Source organism: Syngnathus floridae, chromosome 2, assembly GCF_059516105.1.
Source record: "Syngnathus floridae isolate MCC-2025c chromosome 2, RoL_Sflo_1.0, whole genome shotgun sequence".
Classification (NCBI taxonomy): domain Eukaryota; kingdom Metazoa; phylum Chordata; class Actinopteri; order Syngnathiformes; family Syngnathidae; genus Syngnathus; species Syngnathus floridae.
Window position 1 is genome coordinate 5,648,022 of NC_142414.1, and position 21,356 is coordinate 5,669,377.

At 44.1% G+C, this 21,356-nt stretch overlaps 1 protein-coding gene and 1 long non-coding RNA gene across 7 annotated transcripts; one reads left to right on the plus strand and one right to left on the minus strand.

The window, feature by feature from the left end:
* Window positions 1-148: 148 nt before the first annotated feature.
* LOC148401349 (rho guanine nucleotide exchange factor 7-like) lies at window positions 149-20,407 on the minus strand. Of its 6 annotated transcripts, none has more exons than XM_088369464.1 (22): window positions 20,113-20,407; window positions 19,487-19,570; window positions 18,037-18,121; window positions 17,843-17,958; window positions 17,540-17,744; window positions 16,912-17,003; window positions 15,081-15,175; window positions 14,846-14,941; window positions 3,875-3,997; window positions 3,636-3,774; window positions 3,474-3,533; window positions 3,234-3,380; window positions 3,071-3,157; window positions 2,876-2,954; window positions 2,600-2,718; window positions 2,309-2,512; window positions 2,104-2,197; window positions 1,941-2,030; window positions 1,385-1,543; window positions 1,092-1,188; window positions 933-987; window positions 149-866 (listed from the first exon to the last, which is right to left on the minus strand). In XM_088369464.1, the coding sequence occupies exons 1-22, from the start codon at window positions 20,275-20,277 to the stop codon at window positions 744-746; spliced, it is 2,514 nt and encodes an 837-aa protein (XP_088225590.1). In that variant the 5' UTR covers window positions 20,278-20,407; the 3' UTR covers window positions 149-743. The 6 variants fall into 6 exon arrangements, 5 of the variants coding, with proteins under 5 accessions (XP_088225590.1, XP_088225589.1, XP_088225591.1 ...); XM_088369463.1 differs by having other exon boundaries at window positions 2,588-2,718; window positions 20,113-20,406; XM_088369465.1 differs by lacking the exon at window positions 20,113-20,407 and adding an exon at window positions 19,695-19,782 and having other exon boundaries at window positions 2,588-2,718.
* Window positions 9,876-14,321, plus strand: LOC148401350 (uncharacterized). The gene is made up of 2 exons (XR_015857190.1): window positions 9,876-12,804; window positions 12,869-14,321. It is a non-coding gene; the product is annotated as an uncharacterized LOC148401350 (long non-coding RNA).
* Window positions 20,408-21,356: the final 949 nt, after the last annotated feature.

Genomic DNA, 21,356 nt, shown 5'->3' on the forward strand with positions numbered 1-21,356 from the left:
GACTGGGATTGTAATTTTCTATTTCTAGCCGATCTAAGATATCTCCTCCAAGAAGTCCTATTAGTCCTAAACCACTCATCCATAACTAACAGAAGCCAGGTACAATGTACATCGTGTGATTCTGATATAAATGTCTGAAGACACTGCGTCGGTGGAAGAATTTTATTTTTTCTGAAACATGAGTGAAATAAATAGAGGTGTGTGACTGTTGGAAGTCATTATTAGCTGCTATCAAATACATAATTTGCACCTGTATTGCATTATATGGCCTATAAATTTCAGGTCTTTAGCATGGCAAAAAGATTTTTGCAGTTAACATTGTTATAGTTTTGAAAAAAGGAATGTCTTCCTTGTCTGCTGGCAATGTTCCATGTGATCCAGGTCAAGTATACAAAAAAACAAAATCAAAACAGGATCGAATATGAAAAACAACATTAACAAAATTATTTTGTGAATTGCATAATTGGCATCGTAAAAATCATCGCTTGTATTGCTTTGGTTTAGAGACCACACAAACCAATTACCCGACTCTGTGATTATTTCCTTTAGCTGTATAAAAAAAAATAATCTGTCAGTTGTCAGTTCAGTCAGCTGCCTGATGAAGGCCGTTCTAACAAGGATGCAATGTCATCTTCCTCGTTCTATGGCTGAAAACCTATAAGGTAATTTGGGAGAGGGACGCCTCATTTCCCTCCATGATATTAGCTCATGGAGAGAGTCCAAGTATCAAAGTGATGTCAGTTTCAGAGGTTCGTCTCATCCCAGGTTGGGTCGTTCATGTTCTTCAAAACTCTTCTGATGATCCTTTCGAGTTCCTTCCTAGCTCGTTGCTCTTCCTCTAGTGTCCTTTTCATTCTCTTGTTGTCCTGCAGGACCAGAAAAACGTGTTTCTCACAAATACTGTCCACTATCTTAGGAAAGCGCACACTCACCTGTTTGAGTTCCTGAACCTCATCTCTCAAACTGTATACAGTGTCTACCAGGCTCCTGCAGCAGCAAAGCAACACCGCATTGCATTGACATGAACACAGCGACCAATCCTCACACTTTGTGTGACCACTTCTGAATCACAAGCCACACACTCGTCTCACCTCTCTTCTACTACGGTTTGTCCGTTGCTCCTGGTTTCCTCCACTATGATCTTCTCTTCCTCTGGGAACAACATGTGAACATCCCTCCTGCTGGAACCTGATCAAAACAAGCCAACAGCGACAGCTATGCTCTCTCTAATTCAAAGATCATGTGATAATATCCAAACAAAACAGCAAGGCGATTTATACACACACAACCAAACACAGAAGATGCGGATACTAAAGGGCTCACTATTGGCAAGCTAGCCAGTTTGCCATAGAGTATATTCTGACTTGTTACACCAAAATCTTACAAGAAAATGAGGCAGTCCTGTAACTAGTGGCGGTCCAGATACTGTCATAATCCGAGTCTTCTGATTGGTCGGAACACGGCATGGTGTCCGGGATGCCAGCAACGACGAAACTGGAGTCAGCGAGCACATGGTTGTGCATGAGGTCAGTGCCTTGCCAGGCTGCACCAGCAATCAGCAGTGGGAATACAGATGGCAATGGTGCGGGAAAACACAAACCGCAGAAGTTGGGGTACAAAACAAAATTAAATAAAGGTGTGGGCCCAAAACAAATTAGAATATAAAGGTTAAAAAACAGGAGGGGGGGGGGGGGTAATCCATTTGAATTTGAGGAAAAATAGAGAAATTATAACAATTATAATGAGGACAGTGGTTGTTGAACATAAAGCAGTCATGTACAAAATGCAAAGGAAGTGGAGAATGGAGGAATCAATGGATGGAAAAAGTTTGGAGCAGAGAGAAAAGCCTTGTTAGAGTTGAAAGCTGAGAAGAAAAAGACTTAAAAGGTGAGCATGCATATTCACAACACTCTATAGACGTAAAGTGTGCGGGGACTCACTGGAGTTGAGGGTCTGTCGTGTCTTGGCACTGGTGCAGTACGCCTCAATCACTTTCAATATCTGAGCGTCCTCCTCGAGAGCTGCTGTGCCTGAAAAACAATGATTCGTCAACCCAACAAGCTTTTTTTACATACACATCTCTGATTACATTAACTTTCTTACTCTTTCTGCAAGTGAAGTCTTCTTCAGAGGGTTTCCTCTCAGGTTTCCTCTTCGGAAGCAGCTTCTTCATATTCTTTGGACTCTTGTTAAGGTCCTGTAAACAATGAATGTACATTGTAGGGGAGTGGTTTTACATGACAGAACAAAATGTTCACAAACGCAAAGTGTTGAGTGGCTTGTTTTAAATCAGCCATTGAATGCACACCTCCTTGTACAGGGCGGCAGACGGCCGGAGAGGAGGCGCAGGCCGAAGACAGCTCATGCTCCAGGGTTTTGGGGGACTAGGTGGCTCCAGGGCCCCCCACATGGGGCTGGCACCATATGAGGAAAGATGAGGGAGGGTGTGGAAGGCACTGCTCCCGCCACAAGACTCTGAGTGCCGGGAAGGGGTGACAGGCAGGGTGGGCAACTTGGAGGGAAAGACAGGAGAGCAGTCCATTATGAACTTCAGTTGGGTTGTAGTAGAGAAGAAAGGCAGACCTACTGTGTGACACACCGACTGAGTCTTGTGAGTGTTTGCAGCAGGGGCGTGCGTGTGTTTGGTGAGAAGGTCCAGCCACTCCAGCAGATCCTGCTGATTGTTGCATGCCACTTGCATACGGTCACATTGGGCACCTGTGCAGCACACAATATGCATACAAGACCTGTAAATGATGTCCTACATTTTCTATACGCTTTTTGAAAACCAATGACACATTTAGAGCAGCTCCAAGCCATGGGCACAAGAGCAAAGAAGAGATTAAAGGCTATGATTATCAGAACAAGGACAGACCAGAAATTTCAAAAGCATTCTTCATGGTTTCCCCATCTTCTATTCTGGAGATCAGCATGCCTGACAATGGCATTTTCCCCTGCAAAGACAATGTTATTTGTTTAACATTCCAGCAACACTTCAAGACCCTGTAAGAGGTTTATTGTAATTATTACTTGATTGAATATCAATGCCGGAAATAGTGTTCAAGCAAACCTGGTAGATGAACCCACTCATCCTCATGCTTGCAGAGAGGAAGAGCAGCGTATGAGGGAAGAGGACAAGGTAGCGTTCACTTGATTCCTAAAAAACAAAGTGTCTTTCACACACAGTGCTCTGTTGCAACTCAGTGTGTGATCAAAATGCTCCAGAAGATCACCTGACAGATCTGAGAGCAGACAGAAGCTAGGGACATGTGAAGGACAGGGCCAAGGGTCTTGATGTCATCCCCCTCCCAGTTCCTGATTGGCTCGGTCAAAATCTGTAACTCCAGGTCCTTCTTCTTCCTCACTTCCTGGCACTGGACCTGAAGAAAGAGGCAGGGCTCGGCACTCCATGAACCATTTCACAGCTTGGTCAGGAATACTTGAGTGGACTGGTGGCCACGTGTTTGTCTTACAGCAAGGCTTTGAAATGATGCCATACAAGTTTGGAGGTCAACTCTGTCAGGGTGTTGGTCCTGAGAACAAGAAGATTTTTGTTCCCCCGAGAAAGGTATTTAATGTGGCTTTATGTTTCCTCAGTAACAGATCATCGGATGAAATCAACAGGACAGAAGTACCTCCATGTGTCTGTCCATTTCTTTGAGCAAGGTTGGGTATTTCTCCAGTCGAGTGAAGGGTTTACTCAAACTGGTGGTCAGTGCCAAAATACCCGGACTAGATGCCCCCTTGGTTTCCATGTACTCCCCGAGTTCCTCCCTGCAAAAGAGGCAACATGTTTCTGAAACCTCTTTCCATCTTTCTCTGTCCGAGGATTATGAGTTACCCCTAAAATGCTCTTATAAAAGGAGTTTCTGACCTTTGCTGAGTGAGTACACTGACAGCAGATGGATGGTTTGAGCAGTAGGCCACATAAAGATTCTTCATCTGGGGTATTAGACTCAGGAAGAAGCCTCCTATCCTCTGCTGATTTTCTGGAAGCCTATATAAAAAATACATACGGATATCATAGCACATTGGCTATATTTGATTAAACCACGTTTATTGATAAAGCATTACATTGCTTAAATCTAACATCAGATATCACGCACCATAACACAAAAAGTTTAAAACATTATTACATTATAGGGAGACCGATGGACGGACCAGTGGACGGCGGGGTGGATGGATGATACTAGATGTTAAATTAGAGTCAGTACACGTGTATCACCATTCGCTTCTGATTAACTACATACATCTGTAGGCTTTTCCTGATATTTCTGTAGTCACATCAGACGCATAATTCGTAGTCTGCATAGAGCTTCTAAGGCAGGGGTGTCAAACTCATTTTTTTCGCGAGCCGCATTGTAGTCATAGCTTCTTTCGGAGGGCCATTATGACTGTAAACCCAAATAAATGTATGAGCACCTCATATTATATCCAGTAAAAGCTACAAAACAAACTGACAAATAACTCGTTTTCAAATCAGATGAGTAAAAACTGGTTATATATTTAAAAAAAAAGTTATTATTAAAAGTGAAAACAATTTGCAATTCGAATAATGACACGAATTTGATGTACAACTTGTCTTTGTGGGCCACATAAAATGATATGGCATCTAAGGCATCAGCAGGATACCACAGATGAAAGGCTTATCATTCAGAAGCATACACAAGAATTTTCAAGGTATTATAATATGAATGAAGACATCAAGTGAGGAAGAAAATATGGCACAAAGGCAGCGCTGGACTGGCCAGTGGGCATACATATACATATGCCTGCCTGGCCAGCTGTTTTCTAAGGCAGATGTGGTGCTATTGATTTTTTTTCTTCATCTTCTTTAACCAAAGTGACTAACCCAAAAAGAGACAGTAAACTGAACTAATGCACATAGCCTATGAAACCTGCTTAACCTCTTCCCTAAGATTCTATTGGTCAAACTTTAGAATAGAGTGTGCGCTGAATCAGCAATCAGGACAAAGTGGTTTGCTAGTTTCATGCATGAAAAGATGAGGGCCATGTATTGAACCAAAGGAAACAGCAGCTACAGGTGAGGCAGGCTTTTGAAAGCGCAGGACAGAGTGAGTGGGAACGTGTAAATGCTAGCGCAGGTAACGTTAGCTGACTTCCATTCCTCCTTCAACAATGGCTATCGCTTAATATTAGTAAATAATAGTGATAGGTCACAATCACCATTGCATACTTCCCCAAATTCTGCAATCACCCCTCCTTATTCTAAGAATATAGCAGATTTTCAAGGTATGAAATTGTTACCGTAATTTTCGGACTAAAAGTCGCTCCGGAATATAGGTCGCATTAGCCATAAAATGCACAATAACTTGAAAAAAAACATATAAGTCGCTCCAGAGTATAAGTCGCATTTTGGGGGGAAATGTATGACAAAATCCAACACCAAGAACAGACATGAACGAGCAACAACAGGCTAAACGATAGGTATGCTAACGTGACATAAACACAAACGAAGAGCTGAGAACGGGCCTGACATAACATTCAGAGTTATTTTAAAAAACTATTACATAAATAACACGTTTATAAAACCATCTGTGTCACTCCAATTCATTAAATCCATCGATCGTCCTTTGTCAACAATGGGTGCGTACCGCTGACGGCGCTTGCATTTAAAAATATTCCACAGGCCCATATAACGATATATAAATTAGATATCAAATAACTATTATATAAGCAATAATATTATCAAACCATCTGTGAACTCTAAATCATTAAATCCATTGCTCAAATTCCTCGTCCTTTGTCAACAACGATGCGCCTGCGCCCTGACGTCAGCCTCGTCGTTATTCCACAGATCTAGTATATAACTATATTGTAGCGTTAACAAAGTACAAGGAAAGACGTGGGTTTGGTAAACGGCTCTTTATTTAACAAAACAAACTTCCAGGCGTGTGGCGCCGTGGACTTCCAGCCACGGAGGTGGAAGAGAGATCCATAGAATAGGACTGGGCGTGCGTAAAAGACATGACCGAGCCCCATCCACCGTCCCTAGACAGCCACCCGGCCGAGCGCCGGCCCCCGACTTCTATCCACGGAGGTGAAAGAGAGCTCCGTGGAGTAGGAGCGGGCATGCGTAAAAGCCATAATAGTTTTTCAAACCTTCTGTGTTACTCCAAATCCTTAAATCCTTCAAACTCTTCGTCCTCCGTGTCACTTAGAAACAAAGCCGCTAATGATGCCGGTAGTACGTGGGGCCCTTCGTCATCTTCGTCATCCCGTAATCAATCTTTGTCCTTTTTGTAACCAACTGCCGCGCCGCGCTGCTGATGTCACTTCAAATTAAAATTACAGTAATCTCTTGCTACACTGCGGTTCCACTTTTTTGGGGGGAAAATTTTTGAAAAAATTCACATATAAGTCACTCCTCATTATAAGTCGCCCCCCACCCAAACTATGAAAAAAAAATGCGACTTATAGTCTGAAAATTACGGTATAAAGGAAAATGTGTTTTTGGGAGTTTGCAAACGTATTTTTTAAGGTTGTGTTAAACTTATAATCATATTCATATCTAGTATTGGAGTGCTCGTGTGGATTGGTGGGGGCCGAGGAATGTGCAGGCAAACTGCATGAACTTGTTTTCTTCGAAGTGTTGTGGAATAGGCCCGGATAGGGAGTACCGGAGGAGACCATCTCAAGGTCGGTGAAGGAACGAGAACAACAGCACGTCTATGAGACCGGACTTCGAGGGGAAAACCCAACCGCCTGACCTCAGCGACACCTGGACGGGGAGGAGATGGCCATCCACCAATCATCTCACAATATTTTGCATGCTTTAATATTCATATTGTGTTTCTTTAAAACTGGGCAACTCGGAAGAATGTGTCGTCTTTTGGTGGTCACAAAAACGCACGAGTTTTAGTGTGAGGGACCCGGGACCCAGGCCTGTATTAGTGCGCTTTGTCAGGAATAAATAATTGGTAAATTTGGTCTAATTGATCTACTGGTCTTCTCTTTGACAGAACGAACTCGCAAAATTGTTAGGTGCGCCAGTGTGTGGATTAGGACATAGCAATTTATGTGTTAAGTGTTGATCGCAATTTGGAGTCAGATCAATAACTAGAATCCGTAACCTAACAATTTCTTGGTGACCGCGGACGTGATGTCAAGAGAAGGGTAATTGACAACTCGTGGTCTTTAGCCAAGACACCGGACAGTGTCAGGGACACTGTCTCCCGGTCGGCGAACCGTTTGGAATAAGCGCACAACGTTGAGCTGGTACGACGTCTCCTAAACCCTGAGCTCATCACCGATAAGGTAAGCAGAATACCTGTTACTATAAGTCGAAATGCTGCAAATTGAAAGAGGAAATTTAAGAGGAGACTGTCGTTCAGATCAAATAAGTAAATATGTGCATGAAGTGAAGATACATACGGTGAATAAGTTTGGAACTTACGTGTGTAACGTGTACGGTAAAGTCAGGGACTTACGCGTACTACGGATAGGTCAGGGACCTAGTTCTTCGTCGTGGCGGACAAGGGTGCGGTGACGATCGTATTCAGATAGCTGGGGTTTTTCAGAGATCCCCGGGGGGAAGTGAGGCCTCCCCAAAAAATATCCGGTGGTAACAGTTTCTCCTGTGAGAGATCAGACCGCTAAAATATCCAAAATGAACCAAATTGGGGGGAGAGTGTGTGTGCGCGCAGAGGATCCTCATGAGTGGGTGTGTATATGAGTGTGTGTGAGTGAGATGTGTGTTCTATGGAAGAAATCAGTAATGGAGAATGTTTAGGAGGCTTTTGAGCGATAATAGGGAAATTGAGAAGTGTACAATGGTGTGTTTAAGTTGGTTAGAGAAACTAAGATGAGCAAGGTGTGGCAGTAGAGAAAATAGGGCGTGTGTGCAATAGAGAAAATAAGACGTGTGTGGCAGAAAGTTACTAGAACGGTGGCTTGATAGGATGAGAATAAGAGACAACAAATGTTGTGTAGAAGACATTGAAAGATGTCGAATGTGAACATGATGAAGGGCGCAACAGCAAAGTTGGCCTGCCCTTTGAGAAGTTGAGACTGATGAGCGTGCCTGCACTCGCGCGTAGTCGCGGGTCTGGGCTGTGCGCGTGGGCCTGTGCTATGCTCGTGCGGGCGGTGGGCCGGCATCATGATTGTTGCAGGAAATGGCCAGCCTGTAACCGGTCAACATTGATGCCGCGACCCCCCCCTCGCACGGGGGGGTGCTATGGCCCGGGCGGGGCAGGGACAGTGTGAGTTTCTCAGTGAATGTTTGAAGCAGTGAGATTGAAGGAATGTATATACTGATGTGGATGCGCAAATTGTGAGTGGTATTGACCGATAGAAAGTGGCAAAGAAGCTACATGAGAGATGGATTCGAATCCCTTTGTATGTGTGTGTGTACGTGCGGTTTTGTGCGCGCTCGGTGTGTGCGTTTATGTGCACACCCTGTGTGGGTGCGGCGTGTGAGGACGAAGACAGCATGAATCAGAGAATGTTCAAGAAAGGGGGGCTAACTCGTAAATAATGAGGAGCTATTGGGAGTAATCTGTTTGTCCTTTCTTTAAGGTTAGGTTAGGTTAGGTTAGCAACACGAGCGATTTAGAGGTTCAAAAGAAAGACAGTTAAAAGAAAATAACATTTTTGATTTGGACAATTGCAGGCTAACAGGAGCATGAGAAAGAAGAGCTGAGAAGCGGGATCCAATTTGATTGGGGAGATTAGAAATTCACAGCACCATATTCTAAGGCACATTTTTGAGCAAGCATGACACAGGTAATAACGTTTGAGAGGTCAAGACATAGGTCAGGGACAGATGACACAGGCCGAGGTGCAGAAAAATGAATTGATGTGTCCGCTGGTGACCACATCGGGCGGTCAGCACTACGAGCCCATGATGCTCCGTGATGTGACCGCGATGATGGAAAAGATGCCCCCACTTCACAGAGGAGGCAAGGTGTGGCTAAACAAATTTTTGGCTCTGATGAGTGGGCAGAGCTGTACACTCGGTGACATGCGCCAGATGTTGGCAGGAGCATGCTCTCTCGTGCAACTGCAGGCGATTGAGGAAGCAGCAGGCACAGCGAGACTGGGGAGGGAGGTGCCCTTGCCACAAGTAGCAGCGCCCCTGTTTGAAAACATTAAATTGACTTTCCCACAACCCACCGATCTGGCCCCCACTATGTTTCCTTATGATGCGAAAATGTCACCTGCACAACATTATGTAACATGTGTGGAGAGTTGGATTGAAACCACAGGTCGCCATCCGGCTCTCACGCACGAGGCGGAGGTGCTCTTCCGAACGGCGCTGCTGGATGGACTTCCGCCAGATGTGAAGAAGCAGCTAATGTCAGATCCTGACATTCTGGTTTGTGCCGAAGAACGATTTAAACGTCATCTTTTGCATCACTGCAGAATGTTCACTGAGTCACAAGCTAAAGTTGAAAACGAGACAGACGCATTGTCTAAACAGTTGTTGAAATTACAGTTGGCAAAAATGCATGGTGAAGCTAAACAGTCTAAATCACAGAAAAAGGAAATGCAAATGTCACAGGCTCTTCAGGTGGTGGGGCGCGGAAGGGGCCAGTTCCGGGGCGGATACAGAGGCCGGGGAGGGAGTGCACCTGCTTACCCGGGGAGGGCAGCATACAAACCCCATTCGCCCAACGCATGTTTCATCTGCGGCGAAACCGACCACTGGGCAAAAGAATGCCCACAGTATCGACCACGCGGAGCCACCCGCCCACAAATGCACGAAGGTCAGTACTACCAACATGATGATCTCTGGTGTGGACAATTTGAATAAGGCTGCCCGGGGAGCCAGGAAAGCAGTGGCTCGGCGGAAAACATGTGACAGTGGAAGGAAAACCTGTGAAGATGCTGGTGGACACAGGAGAAACTTATTCATCAATAAACACTGCCCTTCCTGTATCCTCACTGTCAAAGAAAACAACGACTTTAGTCGGCTTCTCGGGACAACCACGTACTCTGCCTTTTACCAAACCACTTGAAACTGTGATCACCCGGACAGGGTGTAGACTGTGGCACAAATACATCCATTCCACAGACACTCCGATCAATTTGATGGGAAGGGACTTGCTGTCAGCCGTTCAAGCCAGAATTCTGTGTGGGCCAGAGGGAGTGATTATTCAATTTCCAGATGGCGTCAGCATCCAGTGCTCACAGCAGCTACATCAACATGGTCAGTGGCTGATGGCGCCCCTACCGGCAGAAGCAGAAACTGCAACCATCTACTGGGCCAGGCTGGAGCCAGAGACCCCTGCTGGTGGCGGTGTGTTCTCGACCTACCTACTGTGGAAGCCCTGGATCTGCTCACTGGCGCCATACCACCCACCTGTTGATCCTTTGCATTGCACTCTATATTATGACCGAAAAAGTGATGATTTGTTTGAAGAAATTGAAGGGCACATGTGGGATTTAACTTCATCATCCATTTTGATTGGTAAAGAGGGAGTCGCAGCGGCAACTGAATTGACATATGAACAAATGCAGTGGTTCAAAATCACAGAGAAAGGGGTGCCACACATTTCGCTGGCTCTTGCCCCAGGACACGAGGCCAGACAATTGGGCTCAATGGTCAAGCAGTTGTTGCAACAGACCGATAGGCGGAAAACTCACATTCCTAATTTGTACTGGTCTGAGTCTCAGAATGCATACCAAATTAAACAACCCATGGCAGACACAGGATTGCTGGAGATGATGTTGGTGTCCCGCACACACGGTAGGGAGTTAACTGATCATGAGGACGCTGAAGTAATGCTGGCGGCCTTGCCCGACACACTGTGGTCCCAGGGTCCATTTGATGTCGGGTTTTGTCATTCGGTGGCTCCTATTGATCTCCAAATAGATGAGACGCAGCCTATCAAACGGCCTCAATATCGTTGGCCGAAAGAGGCGGACCAAGGCATGGAAGACACTCTGTGTGGCCTCTGGGACGCAGGGGTGTTGGAAGTGTCCGACGGCCAAATCGCACTCCTTGCTGTGGCGTTACCAAACTGGGTGGAGCTTGGGTCAAGGTGGACAAGAGCTTCATTGTGCACTGAGTTTGACAGAACTGAGGAGATTTGATAAAAAATTGAATAATGCGTAGAGCTACAGAGAAAAGCATCATAGTCAGAGATTGAACAGATTTGGATAAAACAAATAGGCTAAAACGGTAAGAAACAAGAGGGAGATCTGATATTTTGGCTCGTCAGGCTTAAGAAGTAGAAGTTGAGTTAGATACATTTTAGAATAGGACATTTGGACTAAAGTGGATTCAGTCAAGAGGAAGAGGGGCATTTTGGCATTTTAACAGGGATTGACAGCAAGGGAGATTGAGGATAGAAGATCTGGACAGCAATGACGTAAATTACATTAAAAACTGCCCATTCTAGGGAGAGGTGCTGGATGGTGTGACAGGCAGGATTTTTAGGAAGAGAAAAAGGGGGGAGTTAGACTCGCCAAGAGGGGCAATAAAGAGAAGCAGACTGAGAAACATATTTGAGCTAGACAACAGGAAAAAGGGGGAGAGCCAAATGATGATGTAAAAATCCAGAGGGAATAGTCGGACCCATCTTTATTGAATTTAATTAGGATAATTAATAGAGATCGAGTTTGTAGGAGCAATCTGAGGTTATGGAGGCTCCCCTGACACGCGGGTCCCACAGTCGTCCCCCCCCAGATAGACATATATGACAATTTGCGATGAATCTGATGGGCGAGTTTATGGAAAATTGAATTGGAGATTTTACAATAGGTCATGTTGACAAGTATGTCCAAATGTGAAGAGTTACTATTAGGAGTCAATGTTTGCCTGCACACTAACATACTAACTTTGCTTAGTGTGGGAGGAGAGCTGAGTGATAGAGACGGATGTGTGTGTCTGCGAGTGTGTGGATGGGTGCGTGCGCATGAGATCATCTATGACTGTGTGTGCGCAGTATGATTGGCCAGAGAGGTCTGAAGTTGGGGTGATGTGTTTGCAATTGAGGATAAAATTCCTCTCACCTGAAGGGGTGGTACAGACTGGAGGGTCTGGAACTGGTAAGTGATGAGTTCTGACCGGAACCATGGCTCAATGATCAATCAGGGGCACCATCGACAACAAAACGGTGTGATGGAGAAGGCCCATTTCAGTGATATGGTCAGACAAGACAGAACTAGTATCGAACAGCAAAACTTTGGACGATTTGACGTGTGACGACTTTGAGCTCACCCGACGGGGTGACGGACTAGGTGGACAGTGACCAATTGTTTGACGCTTGAACGTGTTTGCGACAATAGCACGCTCTGCTTTGTTTTTCTGTGTGACTTGATTTTTTTGCAGCATCAGCCACCAGCTAAGGAGCGGATTGCGCGTTGCTTGCGTAACTTGTTTTCATTCTTGCAGGTTGTCGATTGCATTCGTGGAAAGTTTGTGTTGGATTTACAAGAATATGTTAACCCTTGCCCTTTTGGTTTTTATGATAAACTTGTTGATGACGTGGTTTTCAGGACATGATCCGCGGGCGCCAGGATTCATTTTATGACTGTTTTTATTTTGATACTTGATGTCTGTTTTTGTGTGTACAAATGTCCGCTGTCAGCCGGGCTATAAGCTCACTGACACGAGTGCGATGACTTTTGTTTGTGTTGCCGAGTGTGTGTGGTGGACAGTCAAGTTTCAAGGACTTGGGGTGATGGTCCCGGGGCCCAGATGGTACCTAGAGGTTCCGCGGGCCTGGCTACAATGAGTGTGGTGATGAGAGGGGACGCTTTGCAGGTTCCTTTTGATACGTAATGACACATTGGGTGAATGTGTCAAAGGGGGGAGTGGTAAAATAGAAATGGGTGAGTAGGTTTCAATTTGTAATTGTGATATACAAAGTTTTTTCCAAATTTACTTGTTTTCAAGCTTTAACAGGACATGCCAGAATTCACCCAGCAGTGATGGAAGGACCAGAGGAAGACCAGTGACATCTGGTTGTGGTGTGGCGATGACAAATTATAGGATCGCTTGCCGAAGAATGCATCAGGTATCTGTGCCCTGTGGTGGTTGTCCCCATTGAAATACAGAATCTCAATTGGAACCTGGAGTCCCCACTGGCGGGGCTCCTGAAGCAAGCCAAAAGAGACGTTTTGCCCCCGTGGTTGAGCGACGACGATCCAACATATATTGACACTATAGGAGTGTCCAGTGGTGTGCCAGAGAAGTATAAACTCGTTAATCAAGTGTCCTCGGGATTCGAAAGTATCTTCCTATGGATCACTCCCAATAAAAATATAGACCGTACTAATTACTTTCATTACAATGTCCAACGACTGGGTAATTATACAGCTGAATCATTTGCCGCAGTTCATGAACAATTGGCTGCAACGTCGTTAATGGCGTTCCAAAATAGAATTGTGTTGGACATGCTATTGGCTAAGGAACATGGTGTGTGTGGAATGTTTGGTGATGCATGTTGTACTTTCATCCCAAACAACACGGCACCAGGAGGCCGACTGACCAAGGCGTTGGAAGGACTAAGGACACTGAACAAAAAGATGAAAGATCATTCAGGCCTACACACCGATATTTGGTCTGATTGGATGAAAACGTTCGGAAGCTGGAAAGGCCTCATCATGTCTGTGCTTGTTGCTGTGGCTATTTTTACTACAGTTATGATTTTATGCGATTGTTGTTGTATTCCATGTATTAGGTCACTCACTGTCCGGTTGATCGAGAAAACCGTTGGCCCGTTGCCACCGATGGGCCAATATACCCTGGTGACTCAACATGAGCAGCGGGGGGAAGGAAGGACCGACAGCGCGCTGGTAGCTGTTTGCTAGAGTAACGGGTGATGACCTCATAAATGAGGTCATGAGAGGGAATAAAGGAAAATGTGTTTTTGGGAGTTTGCAAACGTATTTTTTAAGGTTGTGTTAAACTTACAATCATATTCATATCTAGTATTGGAGTGCTCGTGTGGATTGGTGGGGGCCGAGGAATGTGCAGGCAAACTGCATGAACTTGTTTTCTTCGAAGTGTTGTGGAATAGGCCCGGATAGGGAGTACCGGAGGAGACCATCTCAAGGTCGGTGAAGGAACGAGAACAACAGCACGTCTATGAGACCGGACTTCGAGGGGAAAACCCAACCGCCTGACCTCAGCGACACCTGGACGGGGAGGAGATGGCCATCGACCAATCATCTCACAATATTTTGCATGCTTTAATATTCATATTGTGTTTCTTTAAAACTGGGCAACCCGGAAGAATGTGTCGTCTTTTGGTGGTCACAAAAACGCACGAGTTTTAGTGTGAGGGACCCGGGACCCAGGCCTGTATTAGTGCGCTTTGTCAGGAATAAATAATTGGTAAATTTGGTCTAATTGATCTACTGGTCTTCTCTTTGACAGAACGAACTCGCAAAATTGTTAGGTGCGCCAGTGTGTGGATTAGGACATAGCAATTTATGTGTTAAGTGTTGATCGCAATTTGGAGTCAGATCAATAACTAGAATCCGTAACCTAACAGGTATTAGAGCACAAACCCTTCAAGCACAAACAAAAAAAAGAAGGCTCTTTGAAGATCCGAAGCACTTGAAATGGTGGAGCTGCATGCTGACTCCCATATAACATGAGTTCAACTGCGACTGGATAATTCTGAACACGGCCACATATAGTTAAGAGGGTGTGCACACTTGTGCTATTAACATTGAGTTGTATAGGTTATAGGTCGCATTAACAGTGGAATAATCTTAATAATTTATCTTGGTCTCATTTGTTTCTACCACTAAATCCTGGCATTTTAACTGGGTTATGTAGACTTTTTATCTGCACTACATATGATTGAACATCGATGGTAACATCGGTGCATACTCAGCACACAATACAGATGTAGCTACTAACTTTGTATGCTCCTCCAAGGACTGAACCAGCATCTGCTGGAAGGTTGAAATCTCCTCCAGATTGCCTTGAATGTGGCTGATGTCAACAGCACTCAGCCTGCAGAGGAATCGGTGGGGGTGTCATTCATAATTCAGAACTTCTCTTTTGGTCCTATTTCCAGTCATTGTGTCTTCATTGGTGTTGCATTCTGTAGCATAATGTTGATTTACTTGAAATTAATGAAAAAGTAGCTAACCTGTCTGTCGGCTGTAGAGAGCGTAGGTAGGATCCCAAAAGACTTTGAAGTTCCCTGGAATACTCACTCTCTGCTTCCAAAATGTTCTGGAGGACCTTCACAACACAAAATTTAAAGCTGAGAAACAAGATAAAAGCTAAAAGCCTCTCAGCACTTCATTGTTTTAAGAGGAATCCATTAGAGGACAGGCAGAAATTTCGTTGACATTTTACTCAAGGCAGGTTCATCTAATTGTTAGTAAAGTAGATTCAGCCACCCCCAACTGAAGATGGGAAGCCTGGGGAGACTGGGGCAGCTTGCATTTTTAAAACACATGCACACACAGAGAGGCGCAGCGACCCTAAGGCAATGCTGTCCCAGAAACCAATGGAACGGAAGAAATAACCTACATTATTACAGACATACATATACAAGCACGCACGCACACACATATACATACGCGAGCACACACAAAAGGATTGATTGTGACATTTTACGAGATCACAAGTTACGACATATATGGGCTGACAGAGACACTAAAAATAGATACACGGCGAAAGTCATGAGTTTGACACTGTTGTCTCACAGTCATAGATTTCTATGTTTGAAAGTTATCTCGGGCCTTTCTTTGTAAGCAGCTGTTCTCCATGAGCTCATGTGACTTCTCCCAGTCAGTCCAGCATCCACCAACCATGCAAAATCATGTGTTTCATGTTATATTCAATGATGGCTACGTACCAAAAAGGTGTGAATGTCAGCAAGAATGCCTTGTCTGTATGTGTCCTGCTAAATACTAGCAAACATGGAAATACTTCTCTTCCCTCTCATGGTTTGGAAGCTCTGAGGATCATGTATTGTGTTGTAAAATGTGAGTAGACTAATATCAGGAAAGTCTATTTGAACATCTAACATTTATTTGGGTTTAATCAGAGGCAACTGAAATAATAGCAGGTTTGTGCCGACTTCCACTTAACATGAATTTGAATGCGATTAGTAGTTAATTCTGATTTAACTACAATCCACTCGGTTATTTATTTTTACTTTTCTGCTCTAAAAGATTTTTTATTATCAATTGTACAGGATACAGGCCCCATTAATTTTAAAAAAAAATTTGAAATGGTTTATAGTGATGTCATTTATTTTCTTTTTTTTAATTGAATCCAAAACCCTATTATTTTAACACCGCCTAACCTTAACCCCTAACCCTTTATTCAGCCACTATAGACTTTATGTTGAATTTACTCAATTTAATTTTGTCATGAGGTGCACTAAATAAAGATCACATACAGGGCATGATGCCCAATTCATCTTTTGTTAAATCTATTTTTTTTTACTCATTCGTATTATAAAATCAATAATGACTTATAATATGAATGCAATGCGCTGGCAAGCGCACAAAGCATGACCTCGAGTGACATGCACAAAAAAAAAAACCTCACATGGCACAGTGTTTATTTCTATATTTAGTAAATATAGTAGTCCCAAGTGTACAAGTAGGGGCTCATTTTATCATTTCACATCACTAGAGTGGCGAGATGAGAAAAGATAAAATAAATGGGGGGGACGGCGATGCTACTCGATGTCCTCATTTAATGGAGACGTCTACTTAAAAGGGGAAGTCACTCCAAAAATTTCCTTTACAATATGTTGCATGTACCCGACTAGTTTAAACCTGCCATTCAAATTAACATTGTGTTTGTTTAAAGTGAGTTAGGCAGCAAAATTCACTTGTTTTTATCCATCTCAGGGGCACCTATTTTGTCAGCTTTAGTGTAAGTATCAGTCCTGTGATTGACAAGAGATCAGTTCACGCCACTTCTGACAATAGCTTCTATGACTATAGGATACTAACCACATTGTAGTAGGTCTTGCTGATAATAGAAGTGTCAAAACCTTTTGGGGGACTTCTCAGCGTCACAGACTTTGGTTTGTCAAATGGCTTGTCTGCAAAGTAAGGAAATGGGAGAAAAATAATCAGCGCAGAAGTGCACTTAGCAGAATTTCAGACTTTCAGTATTGAATTGACGTTTTATCGGATCCATTATACCGTAATCCTGTAGTGTGTGTGTGTGTGCGTGTGTGCGTGTGTGCGTGTGTGCGCGTGTGTGTGTGTGTGTGTTTCAGGAGGCTGGCTATAAACTGCGTTTGGTGTCTGTCAATGACAATGTATGACGATAACCTACAGCCTCACAGCAAAAACAAGTTATGTTAGTCACAGCCTCCCACCCCCTCCACTAATCGCAGTTCTCTACACTGGACTAGGTTCCTTTCCGACCAGCATCCGTGGAACGTCCTGGCTTTGTTTGTCAGTCCAGTTTCCTTCCTTTTCTTCCTGCCTTTCTTTTCTCCCAAAAGAACAACACAACTTCCAACTGTATCATCTCGCTTGAGAATGGGTGTGTTTGAGCCTTCACTGTTTCGAACATCTTTGCATAATCTCAGATGAGATGATAGAGGTGTCGTGACATTGCTGCACCCACCGCTTCCTTTCAATTCCCTCACATAGTTACTGGGGAACCAGCCGGTCTTGCCGTTGAGGGAGCCTTCCCACCAGCCCCCCTCCTCCTGCCTGCTCACATTAATGATGTCGCCCTTGGAGAAAGAGAGTTCGTCCTCATTTGTCTGCTGGAAAGGGAAGCGTGCCTTGAAAAGAAAATGGCCACACCCACTGCCCTCAGTCATGTCCTGTGAGAGAGAAAAATGCACATGCACCATAGGGGGACAGAATGTGAAATTGTCTCTGTTTGTTAATCAAGTGAGCACTATTTGCTGTAATAACTTACAAGGCTGTGATACTGAGGCGGTTGCAGTTTGGACGAACGACTTTGACTGTTTACGGAATCAAACGATTTAATCCTCAATGTGGCGGAGTGAGGCACGCAAATAGAAACACATGGATCTGGACAACAAAGAGCCATTTTAAATTAAAATAATAGTTTTACAATACATTTAGGAGTATCTATGTAAACACTGTTACCTTCAGTGGCTTTGTTCAGTGCAACCAAGCAGTTTAGGACCTTGGTGAAGTTCAGCCCCTGAAGGATGTCATTAACCTCAAAAGGCTGCAGAATTTAGAAGATGGAATCATTATATGCAACATCATGATCTTTTTGGGATGCACAATCACACAATTGCATTTTCTTCTCAGAATACACATCAAACTATGGCTTGCACAGTGTTTAGGTTGGGGTTTAGCATGCCGTTCCATCTACAGTCTGAGGCGGGATTACTCCAAGTCTGAGCTCCCCCTGGTAATCTCTCCATTACACACAAAACATGCGCGCACACATGCAGAGACACAGTCAAAATACCTAATCTTGTGAAAAAACACACTGACATTCCCAAGGTGTGACTGGAGCACTTAATGTATATTGCATTTGGTTTATGAATATTATGTATTTAATAGCACTTTGAATTTGTTCAAATAAAACAGAACCCCAGTGCTGTGCACTCCAGTGTAGTGCTCATTGATTAATGTAGCCTGGTTGAGTAGTAGTTAGAGTGCTGCATTTGATTGCTCTGCGTTACAACATATTCCCCCGCTTTAAACACAAAACAATTGAAGAGTAGCCATAAAACACATTACTTTAATTTATCACCATTTCCATTAGCACAGGAAGCCATAATAAAGACTCAATATTGACGGTTTAATTGAAAAGAGCATAAAGGTACAATTTAGAGGCCGGACAGCTATTCTCGTGAGACCTTAATTTAGTAATTCGAATAATTTACCAAAGGGCCAAAATATATGATTGCAATTGCTATTTAATCAATCAGTCCCTGCAGATATTAGAAGTCCTCCACTACTGGAGACAGATAGAATTGTACGAATTACCACACTGATGTCAGCCAGGCTGCCACTAATGGAGCACTTGGCATCCAGCATCATGGTCGACTTTTAATCAACTTGATTGGAAAATCCACTAGCTGCATGACATGTAGCATTACATCAGCCTCCTCTCCTTCATCTTTTGTTGTTCACATTGAGCACGCCCCAACACACCCAACCCTATCACACCCCTCATCTTTCCCACAATGCGGTTATCCTCCCCGTTTCTGACGTTATGGACTTCCGCAGTGGACCCTGTATTATTCAATTTGCACTTTTCCATTATCTCTGGCGACTTTATTAGTGCTTAGTGCTGTTAATTCTATCTCTGTCTCAAATTTTCATTAAACGGAAACCCTGGAAATAATTATTGACATTATTTGTAATTCACATTATACTGAATGAGTACATTCAATGTGCTATTTCCGCGTTTAGGTGACATTTCCTGCCAAACAGTGCGTACCTATCCGTTACCTGAAGAGCATGCAGGCACACCTGAATACCAAAATATTCGGAAACCGGGTATTTGAAAATGGTGGGAATTATAATGAAATGTCATTTCAGCATGTTAATAAAATTATTAATACAAGTAACCCACCTTCACGCCGAAAGTCCCGATGCCTTTGATGAATTCGCTAATGTTGAGTTGATACTCGCTGTCACTTCTCGGTTCCTGAAAAAACTATACATAAGAAGTCACCCAATTAGAGCAGAATACAACCCACATTTTCCCCGCACTTACAAACAGATAAAAATTGTTCTACACGGAAATAGCTTTTAATTCAAGCGTGGTTTGTTGCACTTGCCACTTCGCTGGTAGTGATCACTAGCATGAGTGCCTAGCCACAGTTCCGGTTGAGGTTTCAAAGTACAGACTTAATTAGACGTAATTTTATTTCGTTTCACTGTGATTTTTATGTAATTTATTTCCTGATCGCAACACCGTTAAATACAATACATTGATTCGCTACAAACGAGACGCTTCTGTCGATCATAATACCACACATGCGGATGATGCAGTTGGACGCCTTTATTTCGAAATAAATATTTTTAGATGTCTTTTAAAACAATTGACACCTAGTAGTTCATTTACGGATCTTCATGACATAAAGCCATAGCGTTTCCCCAGTAAACAAAGGTTATTTATGTTCGTGGTAATTTGTTTTTATGTTTAAATTGTGTATGATATTGAAATATGTTTGCATTGTTTGTATTTCCACATACTTTTTCTGTCGTCCCGGGTTTCAGTCGCTCCAGCAGTTTGCATAGCACCACCCCGTCCTGGAGAGATGTCCGGAGGAAAGCGTCCGGATCAGAGATGCTCTTCTTGGGAGACTCCAGCACCCCGAGCGTAATGAGCCACGTTACCGTCTGCTCAGCTGCGTTCATGGTTGACAGTGTATGGTCGTGGGACGATAAAATGTGTCTTTTTAGAAAAGCGCACAATTGTAGGATAGGTGACCTAACTTACACCTCATTGTTGAATCAACTGATACCGCGTATTCTCTCGCTTGCTCGCTTGCCCTCGCTCGCTCGCTCTACACGCCCCCCACCCACCCACCCATTACCTCCCTGCTTGGCACTCAGCATCAAGCGTTGGAATTGAGGGTTAGATCACCAAATGATTCCCGAGCGCGGCACCGCAGCTGCTCACTGCTCCCCACTCCCCCAGGGAATGGATCAAAATCACACGGGGATGGGTTAAATGCAGAGGACAAATTTCCTCACACCCAGATGTCTGTGTGCCGATCATTGGGACTTTAACTTAACTGTGGTAAGGACCATCACCAGACGCTTGTCGCCTTACCTCATTCGGCGGTTGCACGCTGGGACTGACCATAGGGAGAACAGGTGTTATATTCCCAAAGCGCCGGCCTAGGATTGGTCTGCTGGCCTGCGTCTCTGTTTTTTTTAATTCTGCCGGTGCGGCGGCGCGCCTATCAGAGAGACAGGCCAGGCCACTTAAGCCACTCGGGCCAGGAGCGTGTGAGGAGGGAAGAACGATTGGTTTATATCAATTAACACCCGCCCCCTCCGTATCAACCACACAGAGTGCGTGTGGAGGAAGGGGCGTTATGTATGTCAGATGCCGGCTGCTGTGGTGTGTGTAGCTAGCGAGCGGTGCAAGTGAGGATTATGGACTTCGAACGTGGTAATAAGAAAAGGAAAGGCGGTGCAGAGAGGGAAAGGGACAAAAAAAGAATGGCGCTGGAAATGCTTGGCCATCACTCTGTTTAATTTGTAAATGATGGGCAGAGCGGGTCTCAAACCCCAGAGATGGGACCAAGTCACACATGTGCAAGTCTCAAGTAAGTCTCAAGTCTTAACCTTCAAGTCTCAAGTAAGTCCCAAGTCATTTTTTTCTTGGGCAAGTCAAGTCAAGTCCTTAAATAGGTCAAGTCCAAGTCAAGTCACCTTATTATTGCAATTTTACCCACAGAATCCGATCTTCAAAGTCAAAGTCAAAG